The 24736-nt window shown below is 37.1% G+C and overlaps 1 protein-coding gene across 2 annotated transcripts in view; it reads left to right on the top strand.

Annotated features, from left to right (window-relative positions):
* The window catches only part of PPP2R2C (protein phosphatase 2 regulatory subunit Bgamma), a 207442-nt gene that overhangs the window by 213 nt on the left and 182493 nt on the right, over positions 1-24736 (top strand). For both annotated transcript variants that reach the window (XM_056360902.1, XM_056360930.1), the window contains one exon: positions 139-219. In XM_056360902.1, the coding sequence (XP_056216877.1) occupies positions 139-219 (81 nt within the window). Of the gene's footprint in view, positions 1-138; positions 220-24736 lie in introns of those variants that run through there.

Below are 24736 nucleotides of genomic sequence, written 5' to 3'. Positions count from 1 at the left end.
CCCTCCTCTGCCCCTTCCATCTCTCCTCCGGTTCTGCCTTTCTCCTCCGCCACCCTCCTTCCCTTCTGCCTCCCTTAGCCCTCTCCTCCCCGCCGGCCCTGGGTGCCCGGGCTGACTGTGCCTTTCCTCTCCGCGCAGCTGGCGGCCCCCCAGGCGAGAGCGCGGTGGACTGGTGCCTCTACCAGCTCAATGGAGCAGCCGAGTTTGAGGTCTCTGAAGGTGAGTACAGGGGTGCTGAGGTGGGGCGCGTCTCCTCGACCACTGCCCCGTCCGGCAGAGTGTGGAGGAACGTGGCTCGCTGGTGGGAGAGGCAGTGACACAACGCAGCAGCCACCTGGGACCGTGAGGTAGCAAAGATGGGGTGTGGGCCCAAGGCGTGAGGGCAGGTGGGCTGGCAGGGAGAGACCACTGACAGTATGCATGTGCTGGGCCTCGTGTAAGTGTCTTGGCTGGTTTGGTTTTGTTTTATGGGGAGGATTTAGGTTTTCCAGCTAGCGGCCTAAGTGACGTAAGTTATCTTGGCCTTGGCGTCAGTGGCTACTGGTGTGAGGGAGGCCGTGTGGTACCTGCTGGGAAGTTTTCTGGCCCTTCCCCGCCCCCCCACCCCCCCACCCCCAACTTTGGAAGGAGAGGTAGCCTGGAAAGTTTTATTTTTTAATATTCTGTGATCAGAAAAGGAACAGCCTTTGGGTGCCAGGGCAAGAAAGTCTTCCCTCCACCTCTGAACTGTGTAAGATTTTGAACACAAAGAGTTTTTAAACTTGGGTGCCAGCCTATATTTTCCAGTATGCCAGATGCATGGTGTGCAGTCTCTGTGAGTGTACTTCAGTGCCTGATTTCAGTGAGCTAAGTGGAGCTGGGACCTCATCTCGATATTCTGGTTTGTTGGTGTTAGGTGCTTCTCAGGCAAGCACCTTTGCTATTTGTAAGGGCTTAAAATGTATCAGAAGTTCAGCTGGACTGACAAACTTTGCAGGGCTAAGGAAACTGACACGCTCTAACAGATCGGCTTCAGGTAAAACATTAGGGAAGGCCTTTCAGCAGTGAAGCCGTAGGGTAGGTAGACAACGAACTCTCACTCACTTGGGGTATTTAAGGCTTGTTTCACAAACATAGGTTGAAGTAATAAAGCTACAGATCTTGCCTTGGGGCAGGTAGACAGACTACTTGTTTGGGGTTTCTTTTAACTTTATTATCTGTGATTCTGTGGGGTGTTATGCTTTGTGTTGTGTTTTGTGTTTTACTGTTTGTAGAAGTGATTTAAACCCCGGTGTACTAATAATAAGCTATGGCTTGATCAAGGGTTTGGGCTAAGTTTATCCCCTCCACACAATTATTCCACCGTGGTTTATATTTCAAGGTATACTTAACAGTGTGTGTAATTACACAACACACACTTGCATACTGAAGCATTTCTGAAAATGTGTTGTGATTTTGTGCCTGCATGATTTTTTTTTTTTTTTTGGGGGTGAAGCTACAATACCAAACCAGATGTGATGACGATAGGTGGGGGTGGAAATTACATCCGTGTGAGGGAGTGTAATGAGTGAGTGACAGCATTTCTTAGGCATCATAGAATGTTGAAAACAAGCTTTAGGTTGGCACTTGTGTTCATTTATAGAATATACTTTTTAACCTTATTTGTTGGGGTAAACACCCAGCAGGTTTAGCACTGCTTTGAGACTACGATGTTTTCTTCTCAGCAGGTGTTTTATTCCTTTGATTTATTGGGACATCTTTTGTCACATGACATAATTTTTTAAGTTAGTTAGCTAATCCAGGCTTCAGTTCTTTTTGAACTGGCAATTTATGGATGCTCAGTTTTACTCCATGACTTAAACGGGTGTCTTAGGTGTTTTCTTCACTCAGCATGAGAATATGTGAAATTCAGAGGCTAGGAACAGGCTGAAGTAGTGTAATTTGGTTACATGAGCTATAGAATCAAATTAATCTGCAGGTAGTAAACCCTGTTTATGTTAATAGGATTATATATAAATATGACATGTATTTTCCAGAATATGTGTTGTCTTTTAACAAACACAGCAATACAATTAGCATGCTTTGCAGAAGTGGAAAGCAAGAAAGGACTACTGTGGCAGGTGGTTTACCTCTTTTGCACGCCAGTGTTGTGGATGAAGTCTAAACCTTTTCCTTTGTGGAAGTTTGCCTCCAAAATAACTTAAATTACACAGAGCCAAACAGAATCCTTAGCTTAAAATGAATTGTTCCTATGACTTCAATGCAGAGGTTTTTTTTCTATGCTTATCCCAGTTCTTTTTACTTTTCAAAAAGGCTAAATCTGTTGTGATTGCAGCTGCATTAGTTAGGATCACCTAACCAATGGACAGAAGGACTAACTAATCTATATTCAATACTGTTGTGTTTTTACATACGTATATATTCATATAGACAAACATTTACATATTAATAATCTTGTTTAATGAGTCCTCTGGGCACTCTTTTGTTGCTTTTGCTATTGAATGCATGCAATGGCCCTGTGGTGCTCTGTCAGTTAGACTTCAAAATTGTGTTCTGCAACATTTCTGTCTTAGAGTAGGAAAGAAAATTATTCTTTTTTCCAAAAATAGATGTGTTAGATGAAAAACATTCATTTACATAACAGAAAAGCTAAATTGCATATTTCAAATGCAAGGAAAAATAGAGCATAGTAAGTAAAACCTCACAATCAAAGCCAAGATAATCATATTTGATTTAGTCTTGCTGCCTTGAAACAAAACCCTATTTCAAATATTGCTACTTCTATAATTAACGTCTAAGTGCAAAATATATTTTATTCATGCTAAAGATCTCAAAGCACTTTGCTCACATTAAGTGCAGCCTCACAAAAGCTGTATGAAGAACAGTATTAGGGTATCCATTTACAGGCTGGCAAAGTGAAATACAAAAGTTAAGGAAGTGATTTTTATAGAAGCAGAATGTCAGCTATTAGGTAAGTATTTTGGACTTCTGAAAAGTCAAATCTGCAGTTTTCCCAGGCTATCTAGTGGACTGTTAACAGGACTACTTATTCCAGACACTTTGCTTTAAGTTCCAAATCACATTAACTTCTTCCAAACTTTGTGTAAGTTAAAGCATGTTTGAAATATTTTATGCTGTGAATTCTAAGCTGGCATTAAGTTCTAGGTAGCATTACAGTCCGTAATGATTATATGGATAATGAAAAGATTGAGTATAAAAATCACATTTTTAGTTTTCACTCTTAAAGTTAGCTCAAAAGAGACTTGAAATTGGTTTACAGTGTAAATTTTCTTTTAATCTGTTTTGTAACTTTTATGTTCTTGCATGGCTGAAAGCCCTGTTAACATTAGTGCCTTGTGAATTGTAATGTGAACTTTCCTGTTACTTGCCATATGCTGCTCTAGCATTCTCTTTTACTTCTGAGTAATTTGAAGAGAAATTTGTTGAGAAGATAAGATGGATAATATACTCTTTGGTTGTACCATTTGAAGGAACTAGAAGACCTGTGCACTAATGAATATGAATTTATTCACTGTACTTACAATAGCTTTTTGTTTACTGTAGTTTTCAAAGACAGTAAGTCTGCATTTGGTTTAATACTGTCTTTTCCATTTTTTACAAATTGTGTGGAAAGCAACATGATTGCGCAAGCGTACAACTGAAGTAACATCTTTGTGAGTCTTTGCCTTTATTAGTAAGGCCTCATTAAATAGGAAATCTCCCATCTGTAGATGCTTTCACGTCTCAGTCCTTTTTTGGCCGAACCAAACAATTGTTTTTTCCTTGGTCTCATAAGAAGGTGTGGTAGCAGCTCTTTTCTTGAAATGCCACGATTTGCCAACATTTCTTTTGAAGTATAATCACCATGAACAGATGTCTTTCCATGAGTTGGATGGGTTTGCTTTACATTTCTGGGCTCTCAGTTGTCCCATTTGGACATTTAGTGTACTGTGCCTTTTCTGCACCCCACAATTCTTGGTTTCTTCAAAGGAAACCAAGATGCTTGGAAGGGACTGGTATACCCCTTGTCTCACCCCAGTGTACATTTAGGACACTACCAGCTTGCATACAGCACTGCAAGGTGCATCACAGGACTTGCGTGCTCCCTGATAAACCCTCTGATTTAGTATATTTGGATGATACTATTATTCCAGTCCTACTTCATACATCTCTGTTTACATTCAGCAGCTCCTTACATTTCATTCCTCCTTATTTTACAGTCACATATGCTGATGTTTGGTTGGTTAACTATCACTGATGTGTGGAAGCTGCTGCAGTGCAGGGAAAGGGCTCCTGTCTGGAAAGTGTTGCCATTGTACTTTGCTTCTGTTATGATGTTGTATGTGGCTAAGACCAGACCTGATAAATGACTCTTTACGAGAAAACATGGGTATTTGGTTATACTTCTATTTGTTGCTACACAATCTGATGTTGTCTCAATATGAAAATTTCAGCATGATAGACAAAGTGGAAGGATTAAGGTATATTGAAGTTATATTTATTCATATGATAGCTTTACTTCTAGTGATACTTATCAACAATAATAGTCCATTTTGTGATATTTTTATCTATTGTTTATGGAGCCTTTGTTTATACATGGCATGGGTTTTGTAAGAATTTGTCATTCACATATTTCTGTGGACTACTATAAAAAAAGACTTCTTGAATGTCAATAAAATACTGGAAAGTATATGTACTTGTTATGAAAAGAAAAAGGTGAGTGGGTTATTTACATTTCTCATTTGTTGTTTCCTGATTTTGTGTTTTGATTAAATCATCTCAATGTACTTAAATTAATTTATTCCATAAAAATCAAACCAATTTAATTACAATGATTTATGAAATCCTTACATAATGTTTCTATTGGAACTTAATATGGGTGATAGAGTATGTTTCCTCCTAAGAGTCATTAAGTGTCATTTGACCATAAAATAAATACTTTGTTAACACTTTGTTAATTATTTTCTTTCATAAATATCTGACTGAAGATGTTAGCTCCTTTTCTTAGTCTGAGAAGTGGTGTTGCTGTTTGGATGAGGCTTGAAAAACAGACTGAGCTTTTTTTAACCAGGTTTTCAGATTTTACTGCCCTTTTCAAGGACTTCACTTGCCCACTTTAACATACTGTACTTTTTTAGCTAATTATCTGGCTCTTTGATGCCGGAAGTTGCAGCCTTCAACATCTCAGTTTCCAGGATGTGGTCTTCAGCTGATTGCCTTTTTACTCTCTAACCTTCCACAGATCTGTTTTCTTTCCTCCCAGTCTGACCCTTTTTAATATCTTTATTTACATACTTAGTCAGGTTTTCTAGTTTCTGTTAGTTTCCTCAGCTTTGGTTTTTCTTTCCCATTGTCCTCTGTAACACTTCTCTCTGCTAAGGGGGTTGTAGGGAGTCTCAGTCAATTGACTGTTGCGGAGTCTGACAAAGGGGTCTCTTCTCTGTGTCATTGGAAGTCTGCTGTTTGCAGCAGGTGCCTGCATAGCAAACCTTAGCTCTTTTCCCTCTGTCTCTCACTATTTCCAAGTCTACAAGGCATACTATTTTATATGATCCTTTTGGTTCCATCCACATCATTTCTGTCAATTTTGGTTTTATCCATGCCTGAATAATTGGAATTTCTTTGGGTGTTTCAGTTGGCCACATCCTTTAAGATGCACTCAGTATACGTATCATGAAAGATGAAATCACACCATTCTGTGCCTGATTATGCAGGTATTAGCAAGTCAAAAATCATGCTTTCAAGTTTTCTAGCCCGGAATTTAACAGGGACATCTTTTATGCTCCCTCTTTCTCATTAAATGTGCAATAATTTATGTCGTGATTTTATTATACATAATAACACTGATGAAATAAACTGTGATTTCATTTGGGCCACAAATTTGCCATGTAGACTAATTTTTGCATTAAAGATAAACACTATCATTCAGCTTGAATAGTGATGGACAAGAGTGTATAATCACCTGTGGTTCCAGCTGAGATGCAGAAAAATCACCAGATCTTCACAAAGCCTCCTTTTCCATTATAGGTCAAGTTGGAAAGCCAGGGTTCCTTTGTGGAGCTGAGTTTTATATAGGCGTAGAGAGTACCCGTTTCATGATCTTTTAAATTCCAGTTCATAAATGTGTGCAGAAATTGCCTAAGTTGCCTTGGAGAATGTCTGAATAGCTGATGTGCAGAGTTTTTCCTACTGTGCAGTTTTTTTCTGCATAAATGTGTCAAAGCTGAAAGAAATTCCAAGAAGATAAGATTCTTCTGTTTCAAGAATTACAATATGGAAGCTTAACGTCTGCAAATATGAATCCAGAAGTCATATTGCAGGTCATACAGGTGGGAAAGTGACCTGGTTTTAATGTTCTCATTTATCAGTTCTTTTCTGTAAACTGCTTTAAGTCGCTGCACTTTTTACTGAATAATTCAGAGATTTAAAGCAGAAGTCAATAGCTTTTATTTTGCATGTTTGTACAATGAAAAAAAATTCCAAAGTGATACCAAATTATTAGGGGTTTCAACTACTTTTCTCTCTTAGTTTGCTATTCAGATATAAACTCCTTATTCAAAATAATGGTCAGTAGCTTGCATCTTTCTAAGTCGCTGTGTGGTCGCCTAATTGTATATAACAAAACTCCAAAACAGTGAAAGGTGTTATTTACTAGCCAAATTCTGCAGCTTGCCATTTAAGTTGAATTGTCATTGTTTGGTGATCCAGAAGAGGGAGCTACCTCATAAATTTCTAGCAGTTTTGAACTTGACAAAGTCTCCTTTAAAAACCCTAATGGACTTTTTTTTTTTTTTTTTTTCTTGAAGGCTGAGAGTAGAGATTTCATGTGATGCTTTTTTATTCACTCAGTTCATAGTTTTCTGATTTCTAAGGACATCCTTAGAGACTTAGTTCTTTAATTTGATTCAGTTTTCAGTATCAGTTCAATGTTTGTCTTTAGACGTTGCATTTGTATAATGCCCTGAAACCTTTGGTTGATATAATGATTGAAGTCCCTTTTCTTTAATATGCTGAGTCTTTTAAAACGTAAATGTTTCTGACTAGTGTGCCATGAATGTTTACAGACATTTTATGTAGCGTGCAGGAAAATTGTTGTGGCTGGCCTTCCTCAGTACAGCTCCATGAGAGATGGAGGTGGCTTCTCAGCCATTGTACTATATTTTTTCTGTGTAAGGGGTGTTCTTCTGTCCCAGTAAGCAGATACAGGTAGTATTATGAAAATAACAACATATAAAATAGCAAAACTAATGTGCACACAATGATGCACTCACTCTCTCTCGAACTGTAGTGCAATTTATAGTGAGTTAATATACCATTTATTATGCAGTATAAAAGTAAAGGACCATGAAGTACCAGGAGAAGGCATTATAACATGTACTTACTAAAACTCGTACTGATGGTCAGGAAGGAGACCAGACTTCTCCGGGCATATTTTAAAGTGCATGATTTAGCTAGGTTTTGGTGTTTGTTGGTTGGTGGAATTCCAGATTGCTATCTGCTATAACGATAAATCTTGTCAAAGCTATCCTAGCTTCAGGTTCATTGTTGGTCATTTTGTGTTAAGAACTGATGTAGTGATGTGGGTTTGTTTCCTAAGGTAACTAGAGTACTGAGAAACAAGTGAATCTTTTTCGGTTTTTTTCAACTGAATAACATGTTCCCTGTTTTTTGTCACTAAGTGTTAAGGAGAATACTCTTAGTATTACGAAGCTTGTCTTTGTTTTTAATCAAGAGGAGTGAATACAGCACTGTGCCTCTTATTTCTTTGTGGTAATCATGCTTTCACATTTCACGTGAATTTTGAGATGCTGGAGTGTGTCCAAAGAGGGACAACGAAGCTGGTGAAGGGTCTAGAGAACAGGTTTTATGAGGCTGAGGGAACTGGAGTGGTTGAGCCTGGAGAAAAAAGGAGGCTCAGAGGATAGCTTATTTGCTCTTTACAACTACCTGAAAGGAGGTTGTAGCAGGATGGGTATTGGTCTCTTCTCCCAAGTACCAAGCAATAGGATGAGAGGAAACAGTGTCAACTTGTGCTGGGGGAGGTTTAGGTTGGATATTAGGAAAAAATTCTTCTCCAAAAGGGTTGTGAAGCATTGGAACAGGCTACCCAGGGAGGCAGTGGAGTCACCATCCCTGGAGGCATTTAAAAAATGCGTAGATGTGGGGCTTAGGAACATGGTTTAGTAGTGGACTTGGCAGTCCTGGGTTAATGGTTGGACTTGATGATCTTAAAGGTATTTTACAAACTAAATGATTCCATGATTCTTTTTCTGGAGATAAACACAGGATAATAAAAGTCCTTACAGGGCCACTGAAAGGTGGGAATGAAGCATTTCATTTTTTATCAACACTGAATAGTGATGCATGTGGTAGTATCCTGCTGTTGACTGACTTCAGATTTCCAATTAGTAAATCTCTAAATATGATTGCTATCATGGAAATTATCGCTGGATTCCATTCATACCTATATGTGGTATTGTAATAAGACTTTCAAGGTTACATTTACAAACTGCTCTGTTAGAGCATTTAGACATTACATTAAGAAGTTGTGTACAACATTCCTAAACTTAAGTGTACCAACATGAACTCTGTGGCTTATTTTGAGTTATTTTGTAAAATACTTTTGAAAATTCTTTATATATTTTTACATGGACACAAATGTATGTGCACGCACACACTGTTTTCTTATGTTCACGCAAGGTTTATATAAAAATCAAAGTTAAATTAGATCAATGTACATGTGTTTGACTTTTTCCTCCTCCAGGTTTCAGACTAAGTACATAAATAAATACTATTTGTGTTATATACATAATATTTTGCACATGTGTGGTACCTGGCTATGGGTTCAAATATGTAATATTTTAAAATATTTGTATGTTCTTAAAACTGATGACCTATTTGTATATTTTTACGTCTTCCATCAAATACAATTTCTTTTCAGAATGCATGCTCATGTCACGGCAAATAGAGTTGGGTTGATTGCAGGAATATGCAAAATGTTAACCTCAAATCTTTCTCCACCTATCGTATTATGTAATTTCTACAAAATATTCTGAAGTATGATGCAAGAGACGGTTCCATTATTTTAGTTGGAACCATTTTGGTATTGCAGTTAAAGATGATGTATTCAATTCAGAGACAATTATGTCTAGACACTAACAAGGGCCATTGATTTGATGTTCTTTTCATAGAGAGGGCATGTGTCAATCAAAAGGGTCTTGTAAAACTATTTAGCATGGTTGCATTGTTAGTGACATACCTTTCTATTTCAAACAACTACTGTAACTAATTAACATATTTAGTAGAGTCTTCTTGGAATCCTGAAATGAAAATAACCCACAATTTCTTTGGGAGATACAAATTATATTAATATTCCTTCTCTTTATACCTAGAATAAATTCTTGTGTTATGACTGGAAACAAATATGCAAGTAGAAGTGTTATTCTTGCAAGACTTAATGGTTTCGTGTCAGAACTGTTTTACTGAATAATATTCATGATCTTTGAAATTGTTAATACAGACTGTTTTTTCTTGGTATCTGGGTTTGTCCATCAGATAAATCTTATTTTTGAAGGTTGTCTGATAAACTCTTGTGTTAGCATTATAAATTCTGCTTTGAAATTGAGTTTGTTCTGGAAATATTCCATGCTTCAGATTTGGTTTGCAAGAAGCCCTAAACTGAAGTCCCTCAAAATGATATGCAGGGTAGATACAATCAATTTAAAATAAGAATGTGCTCACATTTTAAAAAAATAGTCTTTTCATGCACTACAATTCAAAAAATTCAAAGTGTGGTTATTTTCCCTTGAGGTTTGTCATGTGAACAGATTTTTTTCGTTTGTTTCTAAAGCCTGGCAAACTGTTGCTTTCAGTGCATGCTGTCTCTATTCTAAACCAGGAAAGCACAGCCACATTTCAGTTTGACTGCTTTTCCTGGGGTTCTTAGAGATTTTCAGCCCTTAGAATACTTGCTCTAGTGGAACATCCACCTCTTCTAAGTGGAAGCTAAGGAGAGCTTGCAGGTTTGCCAAGTGCGTTGAGAGTGCAGCTTTGCATTGATGTTTCTTCAGAAAGGTGCCACTGTGCCTCAGGAGCTTTGTGGCTTTATGTTGCTTTTTGGTTTCCTTCTCTGCTCAAGCTTCTCCACAGTAATTACAAGTCTTACTTAAAATGTGATACCTATGTTGATATACTATGATATATATCACTATATATGATATACTGAGACTTTTCTGGAAGTAGCAACTGTGCAATGCAGTTTATCTCACTTTAAAAATACTGCAATATTAACTTGGTATTTCTGATTTCTAATCTGATGATTCTAGAGGCATATTTATTCAGTAACAATTACAAAAACACACAGAGGTGTGTTAAAGGATTTGACTCTCTTTTTCCTGATGATGTCAAAACTTAAAATGTACTAGGGCGGAAAGTAAAAAGAGTATTTTGTGTCAAGGAAACTGACCTCAGTGTTTGAGCTTCTTGATTCTACCATGAGACAACTAACCTCTGCTAAAAACCATCTCTAGTAGCCTTAAGAGACTATTGCTCTCCTGTGCTGAGTCTCTTTAGAAGCTTGTGACCTGTATTACACATCAGATTCAGTCCTCAATACTCTTACGATAGAAATTGCCACCTTTTCCTGTGTGTTCATAAAGTACGTAGGGCAGTGCCTTTGCTGGCTGGTGCTAGGCAATACTGATTTTGATAGCCCTGTCACACTTGCATAGCAAACTCACTTAGAAAGAAGCTACAAAGCATCTGACCAATGTGTGTATATATATCTTCTCATCAAGTGCCTGAAAGAAAGCATGTACTCAAACCCTGCAGTTAAAAAGTTAAAGAAATAAAGGAGGATTGCAAAACCCAAACTTTTAATGACATTACCATACACTGCTATTTCTGTAGGTACCCTGCTGCATTTTGCTCACAGGTTTTACATGGCTCTATTTTACTTCTTGGCTATGCAGTGTGAGAATAATTAGAGATCTGTACTGCTCCAGACATGGAGCTGTGTGTTGTTTCTTTGGTGAGAGCATTTAAATATGTAACCATCCATGTAGATTCCTTTTTCCTTTTTATGGAAAAAAACAGCAAATGCTTACCTATGTTAATGTAACATTTGAGATCAGATGGTAGCACAAGTCAAGAAATTCAAAGATATAGTTCCCACAGCAACCATAATTCAACTTCATTGCTGTAGAAGCACAAAAGCCCACACCAAATACCATGCAGAATACCGCATATATGCAAGCGTGTGAGATACAGTTGCTAGGAGAGCCATAAATTTTAATTTCCAGAGGTATTTAGCTTCACATTTTATATCTATTATTACGATTGTTATTTGTATTTTATTGAAATAGTGCAGTAGTGAAAAACTGAGGAAAAGAGGCCAGTTGGATTAGTGAATCTTTTTGCTTTCTTGTAATGTACAAACAATAGGTTATATTACTATCTCTGCCTTTTTTGGGGGTTTGCCTATTTCTAAGTAAGTAATATTGAATGTGAAATAAATCTGGCCTGCTTCTTTATCTGATTCTATTTTTTGTCTTTGTTTAGTCCAATTCTTGAACTGCGGCTCATGAGGTCTATTCATTTGCTTACCAAGGGTAAATAAACCAGGTATTTATCCACATGTAGTCATACATCTTGTTATTCAACTGCATCCATAGCTTAAGGTTCCATTATAAAATATCCCAAAGCATATGGAATGTATTTATTTTCAATATCTATTCGGATGCTTTTAGTTTCTTTGTTTGCTAGCTATGTCTGCCAATTCCTTGATTTGGTCATGTTAGGCATGTTTCATTATTATCAAAGTTAGTAAAGAGGTAGAAGTGTCCTTGTTTTGAAATTGAAAATCTGTAAGTATTTCAACTATGGTACTTACTTGGCACAGAAAATGTTTTATAAATAATATTTACAGGATTTCCAGAAGTTGGTTGGCTGAAATACCGATATATGTTTCTTAACCTTTCAGATCTGGCCAGTGGAGAGAGAGACTATGTTTGAAGACTGGTATATTAAGTCCCATTCCCATGGGTGATTATTATATCTGTAGGCTGGACTGAGCATTCATGATTATTTAAAAAAAAGTAAAAAAATCCCTTTGACTGAGGCATATGCTAATACCTCATAATTTATTTGATAAAAACCCCCACAATGTAACTGTATCTCACCAGTCGCTTAAAAAAAGAAAAAGGAGTGGCATGGGATAAGGAAGGTTGACGACAAGAGTTTCTCTTCAGTAAACTTAAAAAAAAATTAATTTGGACTTCATCTAGTTTCTACTAGATTGATTTTTCTCAGCCCTCCATCACATCTTAGCCTGCAATATGAGCCCTTTTATGGACAGTCCGGGCAGAGCTGAAAGACTGTTTGGATGTGAAAATGTTCTCCTTGGGAAATCTTTGGATCCTGCCCTTCCCAGATAGTTAGGCAATCTGCTCTAGGAAACCTGTTTTGACAGTGCCTGTTATCTCTGCTAGGCAGAGTCCTATAGGGACCGTCACAGCCTACCTCAAAGCCAGGGTTTAGGGGAATTCACTCTGCAGCCCTCCGCCTTCCCAAAGCTTTTATTGTTCTGTTTCATTTTGTTCAAAAGCTAGTTATGAACTGCACGCATATTATTGTACGTGTGTTTAAAATAATATTTTATATGAAATGCAGGTTTCCTTGTGTAAGAATTTGTAAACCGAAGTTTGAACTCCATCTGAAAATTAAAACAAAACATTCCCAGTGGCCCAGCAATTTGTTAATAGATAAATGCAGAAAGATTAGTTAAATTCTGGCAACCATCTGATCAAGAGTTGGTCTAGTCTTTCCACAGGGGCTTTATTGTTTCTGAATTCTATGAAATGAGGAAGGGGACTGGGAATTGTGAATCATGGGAATTCTTCAAGGGGCAGGCAGAGTGCTGGTACTTGAGTGGAATCTGGGTAAAAAAATGATTTGTAATGCTGTATGTACTGCTGAAACAAGACGCCCTTCAATAAATGAATACCTAGGATATAGGTTTTGTGTAAGAACAGTGTTGTGTTCATAAGCTTGCATCAGCCTCCTGATGACATTTCTTGCTCCAGTGTATCTAGCTAATACTTTGGGGCTTTCCTAAAGTGTGAATAGTTACAAAGGTGTTTTTATTTTCTTCTGTTTATCCTCTTACACCTAGTAGTTACGGTGTTAGTATTTGAACTGAAATAAGTAAAGGCAAACTTCAGTGGAAATGAAGAACTGCATTGGGATGAATAGTAACTGGAAAACAGCAAAACATTCCACTTGAAATTGAGCCATTGCTAGTAAATAGTAATACATAAACAGACACAGGGTCTAGAAAACACTAAGTTTACAGTCATGTTTCATTACAAGTTGATTAATGACAGTGTTGCTGGATGATTTGGTGCAGCTATATACTATTATTTTATACGATTAATCACTCTGCTTTTAGGCCCGGGGAAGTGAAACGTACATTTGATACTGCCAGGGATTGCTGGTGATCTTGGCGACCTCATTTTGTTTTGAGGCAGTGGGCATCCTGTGGGAGAGAATGGCTGAACGGGGAGCTGCTGCTGAGCAGTGGCAAGAGTTCTGGCATTGTGAACAGGGTCATACTTTCAACAGTTACTGCCATCAGAGGAGAAAGTTGGTGTAATTCGATAAGCGCATATATTTTGCCTCAAGCATGTATCTTCTGTGTGCATACGGCCCAAGAGCCGTGGATTTCCTAATGGAACATAGGACTTTGATGAAAGTGGATGGCCATGTCACCTTGCAGTTCTCAGTGGAGAAGAAAATCTTCCTCGGTGGGATTAAAACCATCTGCTTGCGTCATGGGCTGTTAGGTATGAGATACGATTTGACTGTAATTTCTTAGTTGACATTAGTAGATGCAGGGTTGGTATGTAGAAAACAATGTCGCATCTGTTAGGGATTTTTGTCATTTCTCTTCATTTGAAAATATGTATTTTCATCAATTACAATTGGCTGGAAAGAATTAATGACAATTTTTTGCAATTTTTCAGTTTAATTTTTCAGAATTCTGACTGCAGTAATTTATTCTATCATCCAGTCAAAATTGCCACAAAGATGCTTGAATTGTATTTGTTAACTGGCAGAAGTTTTGTAGAGACGTTGGTAGTGCTCTGTTATTGAAGCTGGCAGTACACTTCCTTTTGCAGGATCTTATTTCCAGTTTCAAACTTTGACCAGCTCCTAACCATTGAGGCTAAAACTAACAATCTTTTCTCTGGGCTTGCCTCAGTCTGATTATTCACAGCAAGTTCTAGTCAAAACTATCTACTTGGCTTTGAGCATAAGCCTCACAGGAAAATGCCTGGTATCCTTTTGCCTCTTAAAAAAAGAAAGAATCCCATCAACCTTTCCTCCTAAAAGCTCTAGTGCTTCCATGCTTTGAAGCAAGAACTTTGTTTTGACAAGGTGAATATAGTCAATTTGACCGTATTCAGGAGCATCTTTCACTATCCCAGTGAATACCCACTGTACTTTGATAAATTTATAAACCTCTGAAAAATGACATTTCAAATAACCTCACTGAATTGTTGCTAGAGGTGGGTAGATAGTTTGTTTTTTTGTTGGTTTTTTTTTTCTTTTCTTTTCTGAAAGTTCTGTATACAGTGAGTGTTCCCCAGTGTAGAGCTGAATTGACCTTTCTCTAATTGCGATTCTGGTCTAATTTGGATCAGGGACTTTTTTGGTATTAGAGGGCTACAACTTTGTTGTCTCTTGAATGGCATTGGAGCTTTCAGTCTGCTGGAGGGAGGCAGAGTAAAGGAAGAACCTCTATCTCTTTTGACACTGAGCAGGGGCTGGCTGTCAAGAGTACCTTGGAAAAGGATACTGGGGGAGAAGGAATGGGTGGCACTGCGCAGCTCAGGTGGAAAGCAAATCAAAACTTTGTGTGGAGGAGACTTTATGTACCTGGTAGTCATGGTTATGTGCTGGAGCTGCCTGAACAAAGACTGTGAATGGAGTGAAAGCACAGGAAAGGGCATTACTAGAAGGGAAGGAGAGACTCCAGAGATCAGTCTCCTGGAGAGCCTAGAGTGCAACACAGCTTGAATACTGCTTCACTTCTGATGCTTTAAGTCTGCATAATAGCATCTTTGCTAGCATCAGAAGTGACGCAGTACTCGGGTAAGTACATACTCTTTGGTAAGGTGCTTGTGGATGAGGTCTTCATTAAAAGCACAGACTGAATATTTTCTATAGCTAACAGTAACCTCGTTGGTTCAAGAGACAGGGAATTTTCCAGTAGACCTTATGATTTCAAAGTAGCAGGTGATCTGTGATGGTATTAAGTTTCCTGCCATCTGAAGGAATGTGTTTGCTTTTTTAAGAACTTGGAAATTTTACACCATTGAATACCTTTCAGAGAACACTTCAGAATTGCCGTGTCAAGCATGCAATTGCCTGTTCAGCCTAATTTAAATGCCCTATTTGTACGCACTGTAGTATAATAATTATATGATGAGTGCTGTTTTAATTTTCACCCTGTTGAACAGATGAATCAGAGTAGTGAAATGAAGAAGGCTGTTCTGTAGAAGCTCTGCCTGATCTACTGCAAAAATTGGAAGACATATTATCAGCATTTTGTAAAGCTGGCATCTATCACTGTCCCTGTAGTGAGGTTTCAGTGTAAGGTGAGAAGCAGCAGCACACTTCTAAATGTGTTGTCCCTAATCATGTATATATACTTTTTAGTTATCTAGGTTGGGATGCCGAATTGCTGAGTAGACGCTCTTAGAGCTAAAGTCAGTGGAGATCTGTCTGTACAGATGTGTTCAAACAATATAAAATATGTAAGGTGTTGGGCCACATTCTGAGTAGCGTAGAGAAAACAAGCCAACTGCAGGTATGACATTAGGTGAGCTATATCTATACATTGTGTATGTTGAATAAAGTAAGGTGAAAGTTTCAGATGATCCCAGCATGTACCAGTCACGGAATTATGTACATTCTGGCATGTCTTTGTTTCTGGTTGTTTACATTTGCACTGCTGGCAAATGACTCCTTAAGAATTGTGTGTGTGGGGCAGAAAGAGAGACAATTCACATAATTAAATAAAAAATCATTTTGGATGAAAATGGTTTGCTTTACAGAAATGTTTAGCTTGAAAAAGTATATAATAAGTTGTAACAGTTACATTATCTTCCCATGTAGTCTCTTGCTAATTAAAAAAAAATACTGGTTTATCATCTCAACTTTTTTTTCCAGTTGCCTTTAGCTACTTAGAAAGTCCATACAAATACAGAAAATGAATTGTGTGAACACAGAAAATAAAAATGAAGGTACTGGAGGTTTTGAATAAATACTCAAAAATTGCTATGAAAGATGGAAGTAAATGAAAGGGATATAAATTTGACAGATCTGTTTCAGATGTAATAATGTTATGCATAATTTCATGTGGTAATAAATTTATAGCAATGATTGTGAAAAATACAGTCAAATTCAAACATCATGCTTCCAGTAGACTAATAATATTTAAAATGTAGAAAATCTGAACTCAAGCTATTCCAGTTTTGAGGCTTTGGACTAATTTCTAATTGAATGTAAAATGGAACCGAACTGAGAGATGAATCTTTGGATTTAGATGAGAAATAAAAACCTTATTACTGGGTTCAGAGGTTGGCATACCTTACTTGACAGAGTCTATCTCCATTCTGCAATGGTGGATATTTAACACCATCGTATAGGAATGTGAATGAAGGATCTGACAACTAAGATACAATAGCCGATGGACTAATACATTGTGAAGTGCCATAAATAATTTAAACTAAAATTATTAAATTGGTGTTGCTTTCCTGATGTGTCTTTTAACTTTGATTGCTAATTTGCAAAATTCAGTAAATCTCCTTGAGTATCACTGTCATCATTACAGTCATAAGTTTCTATTGTAATTGTTTGTGGCTGATAAGAATTAATATTTTAAAAAACACATGATTACTTTGCATTTTTTTAAAAAGGAGAAAATCTTTCAAAAATGAGCTCTATCCTAATGGGAGTCAATTTAAAACCCGAATGCTACAGCAGGACTTTTACAGGTTTCAGTAGGAGCAGAAATACAGTTTCATATCAGTTCTTGCTGATGAGGCAATAGCTGTTTCTCTATAGGGAACAGTTGTAAAGTATTGCTGGAAACAATGAAGTAGTAGCTGCGGTCTTTGTTCCCCTCTTTGGGGTGGGATTTGGGGACACAGAACATAGATACCTCTCCTTTCTGAAAATACTGAAGTCAGTTAAATCACAGCTTTTCAAATCCTCCCAGAGGAAGTTTGCTTAGGATGTTTTTTTAGTACATGTAGTAGATGACAAGTAATAAAATCAGAAGGGTTATTTGTTGTGTTTTTATGGTTGAGTTTGTCATATCATATTTTCATATTTGTCAGTGGACAGTCAAGACTGCCTGAAATCTCAGAGATCAACATCTGAGCACTGTGGAAGGGCTGTTTGTGCTGCTGATTGTAGAGAGGGGACTTAGGTTGCATTATGATGATATATGTTATTCAAACGGGAATTCTGATTGCTACAGCTCAGATGACTTATAACGTGACAGGCATGTCATGTATTTAATTATTAGATGAACTGATAGAAAAAAAAGTGACAGAAGTAATATAGCACAACCAGTTCTGCAGTGCGGGACGTGCTTGCTCGTACCAAACTGCATTGTTGTGCTGGCCTACTGGGTCCCTTTGCCAGCCTGTTCTGATGCAGCTGATCAGCTAATGGCAGATTTTCACAGATTTTCTCAGATCAGGTGCAGTGATTTGCATTTTAACGAAGTAGCAGTACATCATGTATAGAACCAAAATCTAGCTGGTAAGAGGTGAGTATGTGGTAAGGTTTAAGCTCTGTGTCCTTCGAATACTGGGAAAACGCAGTAACAGATGTGCAGGATTTACACTGCTTATTATTCTAGTGCTGTAGATGTACACAGATAATTAAAATGTCATCTTTTCAGTGTCTTGAGTAGCAAGGAGTTTGATCTTCTACAAATAAATTTTGATACTGCATTTGGTTTTTGTTCTTATATATTGATAGATGTTTGTATTCCTCAAGGCATTTTTTTTTCTGAATTACATAAATATGTTTAGAATCTTATACTTTATTTTTTTCTTATTCTTGAATCTTTTTGATTGTTTATTTACTATGATTAAAAATGTGCCTGTAGCCATTCTTTTTTCCTTGTTGGCATGTAGAGGATGTTATCTTTTCTTGAGTCTATTATAGTAACCCTTGTACTCAACAGTCAACGTGGTTTCTTTTCTTCATTCTAAGTCTTGTGGAAGTACAGTTTCAGTGGTATGGGCTACTGCAGGTCTTGTGATATGTACAGAAAATAGAAACTGCTGACCTAAGGTTGCAATTCTTAAACATTTTAACTGACTATAAAAATATTTAAACTTTTCTTGAAGACATGATTTCTTTGCAGGCAGATAGGATGATTAAAACCATACATAATGAATGCAGGTAGTACCCATACAAAATTTCGTCCAGTTCTATGAAATCCCATCAGTCTTTGAATCCAGTTAGAGATATGGTTTAGTTCCTGTCCGACTGGCAGGATAGCTGTGCCCAGTTGAGATGGGTTTTGTACACATAGATCTCCAGAAGTGAAAAGCAGCTGTGCCAACCCACCACCCCGATCACCTCCAGCCACTCAGTGTGATTCAAATTCAAAATGTTGGCATTATGTGTGGAGAAATCTAATCTAATTATAACTTTAATGAGCACTACTCTGACATTTATTTAAAACTTCTCTGTCAGCATGATACTGTGTAAATGTACATATTAGATTTTATGCAAAGACTCAGGGATTAAGTCTCTAAACATTTCTGAGTACACTGGTTTTCAAGGGCAATTGTCTGCTTTCACTATAATGGTGTCTTAAATGTTAGGGACAACCTTTGATAGATTTTTAAAATCACTCATTTTTTTTAAAAAATAACCCTTATTTAACAGTTTTTTTTCTAAATATACTGTGTGCCTCTGCACCTGTACTTTTTTTTTGTTTGTTTAAAGAAGTGACATGTGCCATCAGCTTTTCTTGTTTTTGCACAGAGGAAAGAAAGTGTTTACCATTTATACTGGCAGGAGGAGGCACGTGAGCTCTTTATTCTTTAGGGAAAACTCTAGTCATGTCTAACTTCAGGTATACTTATTTGGTGTGCTCACTGTGCCTTGCCTTGGTACTGAAATGTCTGACAGAATCACTGGAGATCAGGCAGGTGAAGATGTCAACAAAAACCCCGCAGTCCTTTGCAGATCTGTACATTTGTTTTCATATAAAAACCAAAATAGTTACACTCAGGGCTAACATTCTTTATAGCAATCTATCTGCAGGCATTATCAAAGTCTTACGTTAATTTGTAAAATGCTTTTTTGTGGGTCTTCTTTAGTCCTTTTATATAGTATAATAATCTTCTGAGGATAAACATGCAGCAGAATATATATTTAATTGTACTGTCTTTTATTTTTTTTTCTCTTAGTTCTATTATTTGTTGCTTGACTAGATGTGCAGTATTTTGCTGCACTGATTGCACTTTTTCCGTAGGGATGTTTATGGGTAAAATTCAGAAAATACTCCATAGTTGTAGATCAAATGTAGAGTAGGAGCAGAATGGATACAGATCTTGCAGTTTTGTTTTTGTGTAATTTAGATTTCATGTATACAAGTTAGGAAAACATTGTTATACTACCTGGGGGAGATATGTATAAAATTAAAGTGTTGGAAACATTGTGCTCAGTGTAACTGCAAATTGTCACTACTTGAAAGTTCATGTTTTTATTAGGCAAGTTTAAAAAACAGTGTGAAATTGACGGTAATTCACTATTAAAGTTCAGTAGTGGAGGAGATGTTCAGTAACTTTCAGGAAATTAAAAAAAAAACCAGCACACTTTGTTGTTGCCATTCTGTGCTAGAGAAAGTACATAGGAAATACTCGTTACTCTGGTTCTTCTGCGTAAAGTGTTGCTGACATTGTTAGGGTACGTGCAGTGAGTGACCTTTGGTAAATTAGAGGCTCTAGCTGAACTATTTTGATGACAGTTGATATGCATTTGATCTGTCTGTTCTCTAATATTAAGATACTACTAGGATAATTTCAAAATAGTTAATATTTGAAATATTTATTCTACTTCATGTTTCATGATTTCATTTATGAAAGCTTTTGTTGGCGAAAGTTGTCCCTGGTTGGTTTGATGTCACAGCACTAAGCTTTCAGAGAGACACTGACTATCAGAAAGGGAGATGATTTTAACAGTTTAGTCTTGCAAGCTTCATAACACAAACTGTGGATTTCTACCCAGTGATTGCAGCATTAAATGGATAATTTTTGATAGAGCTAGCGAATAGTTATCTTTCTATGAAGACAACTTTTAGGCTTCAAACTATGTTATTCATCATACTTTCAGTAAGAAATAGTGATCTTAATTTTGTGTGAGGAGGCCTATGTGGGGAACAGCAGTTCTTCTGTATGTTGTTAAGTTTCATAACTGAGGACCTTAACAAGAAAACTGTTGTTGTTTTTTTGGGAATTTGCTTAAGTGAAAATGAAGAGATATGGCTCATTTACTTTCAAAACCCTAGGTGTATAGACATGTTTAGTATATTAACATGCTTTATGATATTTCCCTTTGTTTTTATCCTTCTTTATTCCACGTACATCTGTTCAGTATAATTGTACATCCTGGATGCTTAACTGAGCCTGATTCAACAACTGCTGCCACATTGGGTGGTCTTTTACTTGAATGAACAGTTTTCATGCATAAAAGGAGAAATCCTGTTCTGTGCTTCCTCATCAATTAAAGGTATTTTAAAATCCATCCTTTTAACACTTTCTTCTGCTGTAATGACATCTGGTAGAGTGTGTAACTAGTGATGGACAGGCCCCATATGCCATGCTCTGTTTCTACGTACTGTACACCACATCTTTGTGGACACAGACTAACTTGCATTACCATTACCTACTCTTCTTTGTCCCTTTGCTCCTTCGTGCTTAAAAAGTTACATATGTAACTCAAACAACTGTTGTGACTGTAAAGTTTATTTGACATGTTGTTCTAGTAAAACCTAATAAAAAATGATGTTTACTTCCATAGGGATGATTTTGAAATTTGGACCACATGTACTACATAGCTTCATGTTGAAGACTGTGGGAGAATTTAATGTGGTTTTAGAACATGTTTGAGGCCACTTTGTAATCTAGGCTGTGGATAGTACAAGCTTATTTGGAAATTCTGTCTGATCTTAAGCAATAGAACATGGAGCTGCAAGCAGTTTTCCAAGAAAAGCCCAACCAACCTTGGTGTCTCTGCCAGACATCTCTGATTATCAGCTGAAATTGTATCTTTGCCAAGAAGGTCGTAAAACTCCTTTTTGTAAGGCTTTTGCCCACAGACTGACAACAAAGTGCTTCCACAAATTAGTACTGTTTTTTTTCTTTATTCCCCCAAAGCTTACTAAATGAACTTCAGAAATTAAATGAAAGACAGATTTAATTGCTGTGCACTGAAGCCTTTTGCACTTCCCTTAGAGCAACTTACTGAGGTATGGAGGGGTTCTTATTTCATGGAAAATGCCTTTTCCAGTTTCATCTCTGCTACAGAAGCCTATTACCTTTGGTTCCAATTCTACACATTAATATAAAATTTTTGAGAAATGCCATATGAATGCAACATCTGTTAGCATTTATCAAAGTCTTGCTAGTCTAGCTGATATTAAAGCCACATGATGCATTCAGACTTGCCCATATCGGGCCAATAGGGCATTATGGGAGAACTTTACTGTTTTCCTCATAGAAGCCACTTCAATGAATTAGGTATTAATCATCAGACTACTAAATGATTAATATTTTTTTCATTAACAGCTTAAAGGATGTGTGCTTAAAGAAGCCCAAAGCTTCCTGTCCTGTTTGTTGGTTTGTATTTGGAGCTTACAGTTCTGTATTTGAATTATAGAAGCTCAGAGTTGGGGTGTTCTTAAAGTGGTGTTGACTGTTTTCCTGGCCTAATATATCAGTGCTAGGATAACTGAATTGTTTGCATAAATTAGCTGTTCTAAAATGAGAGAAAAAAACATTGTAGAAGCTGAGAGGGTTCATACTGCTATTTCTCAGGAGTGTTAAAAAGAGAGATTATGTACTAACCTGTTTTTTATAGTTCAGTCTATCTACTTTATGTTTCTACTCAGAAACCAATGAATAAATCATAAGTGTTACATATGTGTTAATCTAACCAGATCCTCAAGGAAGAATAAGTAGAGCAGCTGTTATTTTTACAGCTGTAGCTCATAATTTGAGTGCCTTCCATTTAGCTAAGTATTCAAATGCTGTCTATTTAAGTATAGTGCAGGATTTAGACTTGTGGTAAGTGTATTGATACAATATATCAAGCCTCTTTGCTTTTTCTGAAGCTCTAATTTTATATCTGAAACTAGCTTTTAAACTAGTTTAAAATTAACTTGTACCATGATCCCTTTGGAGAAGGTGTATGTATGTCCTCACATGTCTCTGCAACGCTGAATTCAATTGTCAAGCTGAAGCTGTGAGTTGTTCTCTCAGAGTAAGTATTCAATAGAAATGTTGTTCTTGGGCTTGCGTGCAGGTCTCCAGTCCAAGGACACGGCTTCACTGAGTTCTCAAGACCTTTGTCACTGACTTGAACCTGTACATGTTAAAGAATTGGTCTCATAGATATTAAGGGAAGTCTAAGTTATTCTCCACTAAGTCAAGGGTAAGTTTACATAGGTAGAACGCTCGCGATTTTGCATTTGGAAATGGTTGTGTTGGTAATTTCTTTCAGATAAAGAGCAAAGATTCTGGCATTTTGGCTAGGCTTTTTTTTTCTCAGGACTTAGATGGTGACCCTGCAAATTGATTTCCCTAAAAGCTCTTTATGAAGGAAAATGAGATAATCTATGTGTGCCACATAGACTATGTAATTATTAGTTTATTTAGATGATTTATGTATAAAATTGTTATTGTTTTTCTGTTTAATATTTAATTTGTCTCAACTGAAATTTTCTCTAGGTCTAAACGACCTATGAAGACTTTCTAGCTGTGTCCTCTCATAGGTACTGCATTTTTTGGTAGTACATTCAAGCTTTTATAGAGGATCTATCAGTAACTTTTCATGGTGGAAATAAGATGGTTCTCTGTGTTTGAACAAAAAAAGAACAGGCTTAGAAACAATTATTGCAAACTAAAATGTTTTAATTGAAGTTAAAGGAAAGAAGCAATGCATTTTCCCATAGTTGCAGTGTTGTGGCCTGGCATATTGGAACACTAGAGAGATTTCTGTTCTAGTTTGGCTGGTGGCATTAGGGTTATAATTCTGTTAATAGTTAAAGGCTGGGAGCTATAAATAAAATCTAATTTGCTAGCAAACATTCTACTGAAGTACAAATATTTTTTTCAATTTTGTTATTTGGTACTCCTCAGTTCAATCATACATGTCATTTAAATATAATCAGTAATTCTTCAGACTGTAGGAACTCTTTATATAATTGGAATGAAATATTGTCATGATTGCTTTTGAAAGATGAGAATTTAGAGCTGGAAAGGAGGGAGAAGGCCCTAACATTTCCTGTGGCTTCTAGTAATCAAACAGGTAGAATGAGCGATTTGTTGATGAGCAATGCCCTGTGTAAGTATGCTCTATACCCAATTAGGTAATGACTGTGTATCACTTTATCAGTAAAGGGAGGAACTGTAAATTGATTTCAGAGAGTTGGTACTGCACCAGCCTTTAGAAGATATTTTTATACTGGGCCTGTGAATTGGTAGCCCCAGGAAGAACTTAATTGCTGATAAAATTCTGTCTGGGACTCTTCTGCAGTATAACACCATAAAATCAGATTTGCTGGCTGCAAATGCCGTGTTCACCTTTTTCACCTGTCTGGGGGAAGCTGGCACCATCAGCTGCCCTGTTGATGAGGGGGGTGGTCTAACTGTGATCTTCCTTGTGCTTTTCTGTCCCAGCCTGTGCACACAATAAAGTCCCTTCATATCCTGTCCCTTCGTGAGTGTTTATTAAGGACACATGTACACATTGCTGGAAGTGCTAGATTTTTTTCTAATCAGCGATGGAAAAAAATCCCATTATTTTGCATAGCGTTGATAGCTGTGCCACAGTTCTTTGGAGTGATGACTGTTTCTGTGCCCTTCAGTGACTGTGGAGCCCTTGGCTGCTTCTTGGCTGGCCTTTTTGATCCTTCTGTTTCACCGCACTGAAAGCCTTATGGCTTTTAAGCATCAGTACATGAGAAGGATAATTCAGTGGTTGAGAAAAATGAGCCTTGTTGAAAATATACCATGGTTGTTTCTCCCTGGGTCTGAATTGTGTCCCTGATCAAATCTTTGGGGTTATGAAGCCACCTTCCACCTAGGGACTTTAAACAGGTACCACATTACAAGGTGTCTGTATCAGCTTTTGCTGCTGTCATATGAATTGGAATTTGTAGCTGCTACTCAGACAGCATCTGTGTCGCCATAGTAGGGAGCTGGATTAGGATGGAGTCTGAGAGGAAGAGACTCCTGTATTCTCATTTTGGCTCTGATTTATATCTGTGCTTTGATCAGAACTATTTTGCTGCAGCCATGGTTGTATTCTGAAAAGCTAGATTTCTGGTGACTTTTGCACTTTTATTTGCTTGGGAATTAAAGTGTAATGAGGTTGTTTTGGTTGGTTGGTTGGTTTTATTTTTTTTGTTTTAAGCGCTTGAAAGACCTATCTCAGTCTT

The sequence above is a fragment of the Falco biarmicus genome, chromosome 1 (genome assembly GCF_023638135.1).
Source record: "Falco biarmicus isolate bFalBia1 chromosome 1, bFalBia1.pri, whole genome shotgun sequence".
NCBI classification, from domain to species: domain Eukaryota; kingdom Metazoa; phylum Chordata; class Aves; order Falconiformes; family Falconidae; genus Falco; species Falco biarmicus.
Note: the sequence above shows the minus strand (reverse complement) of the source record. Positions and strands in the feature narration are given on the sequence as shown.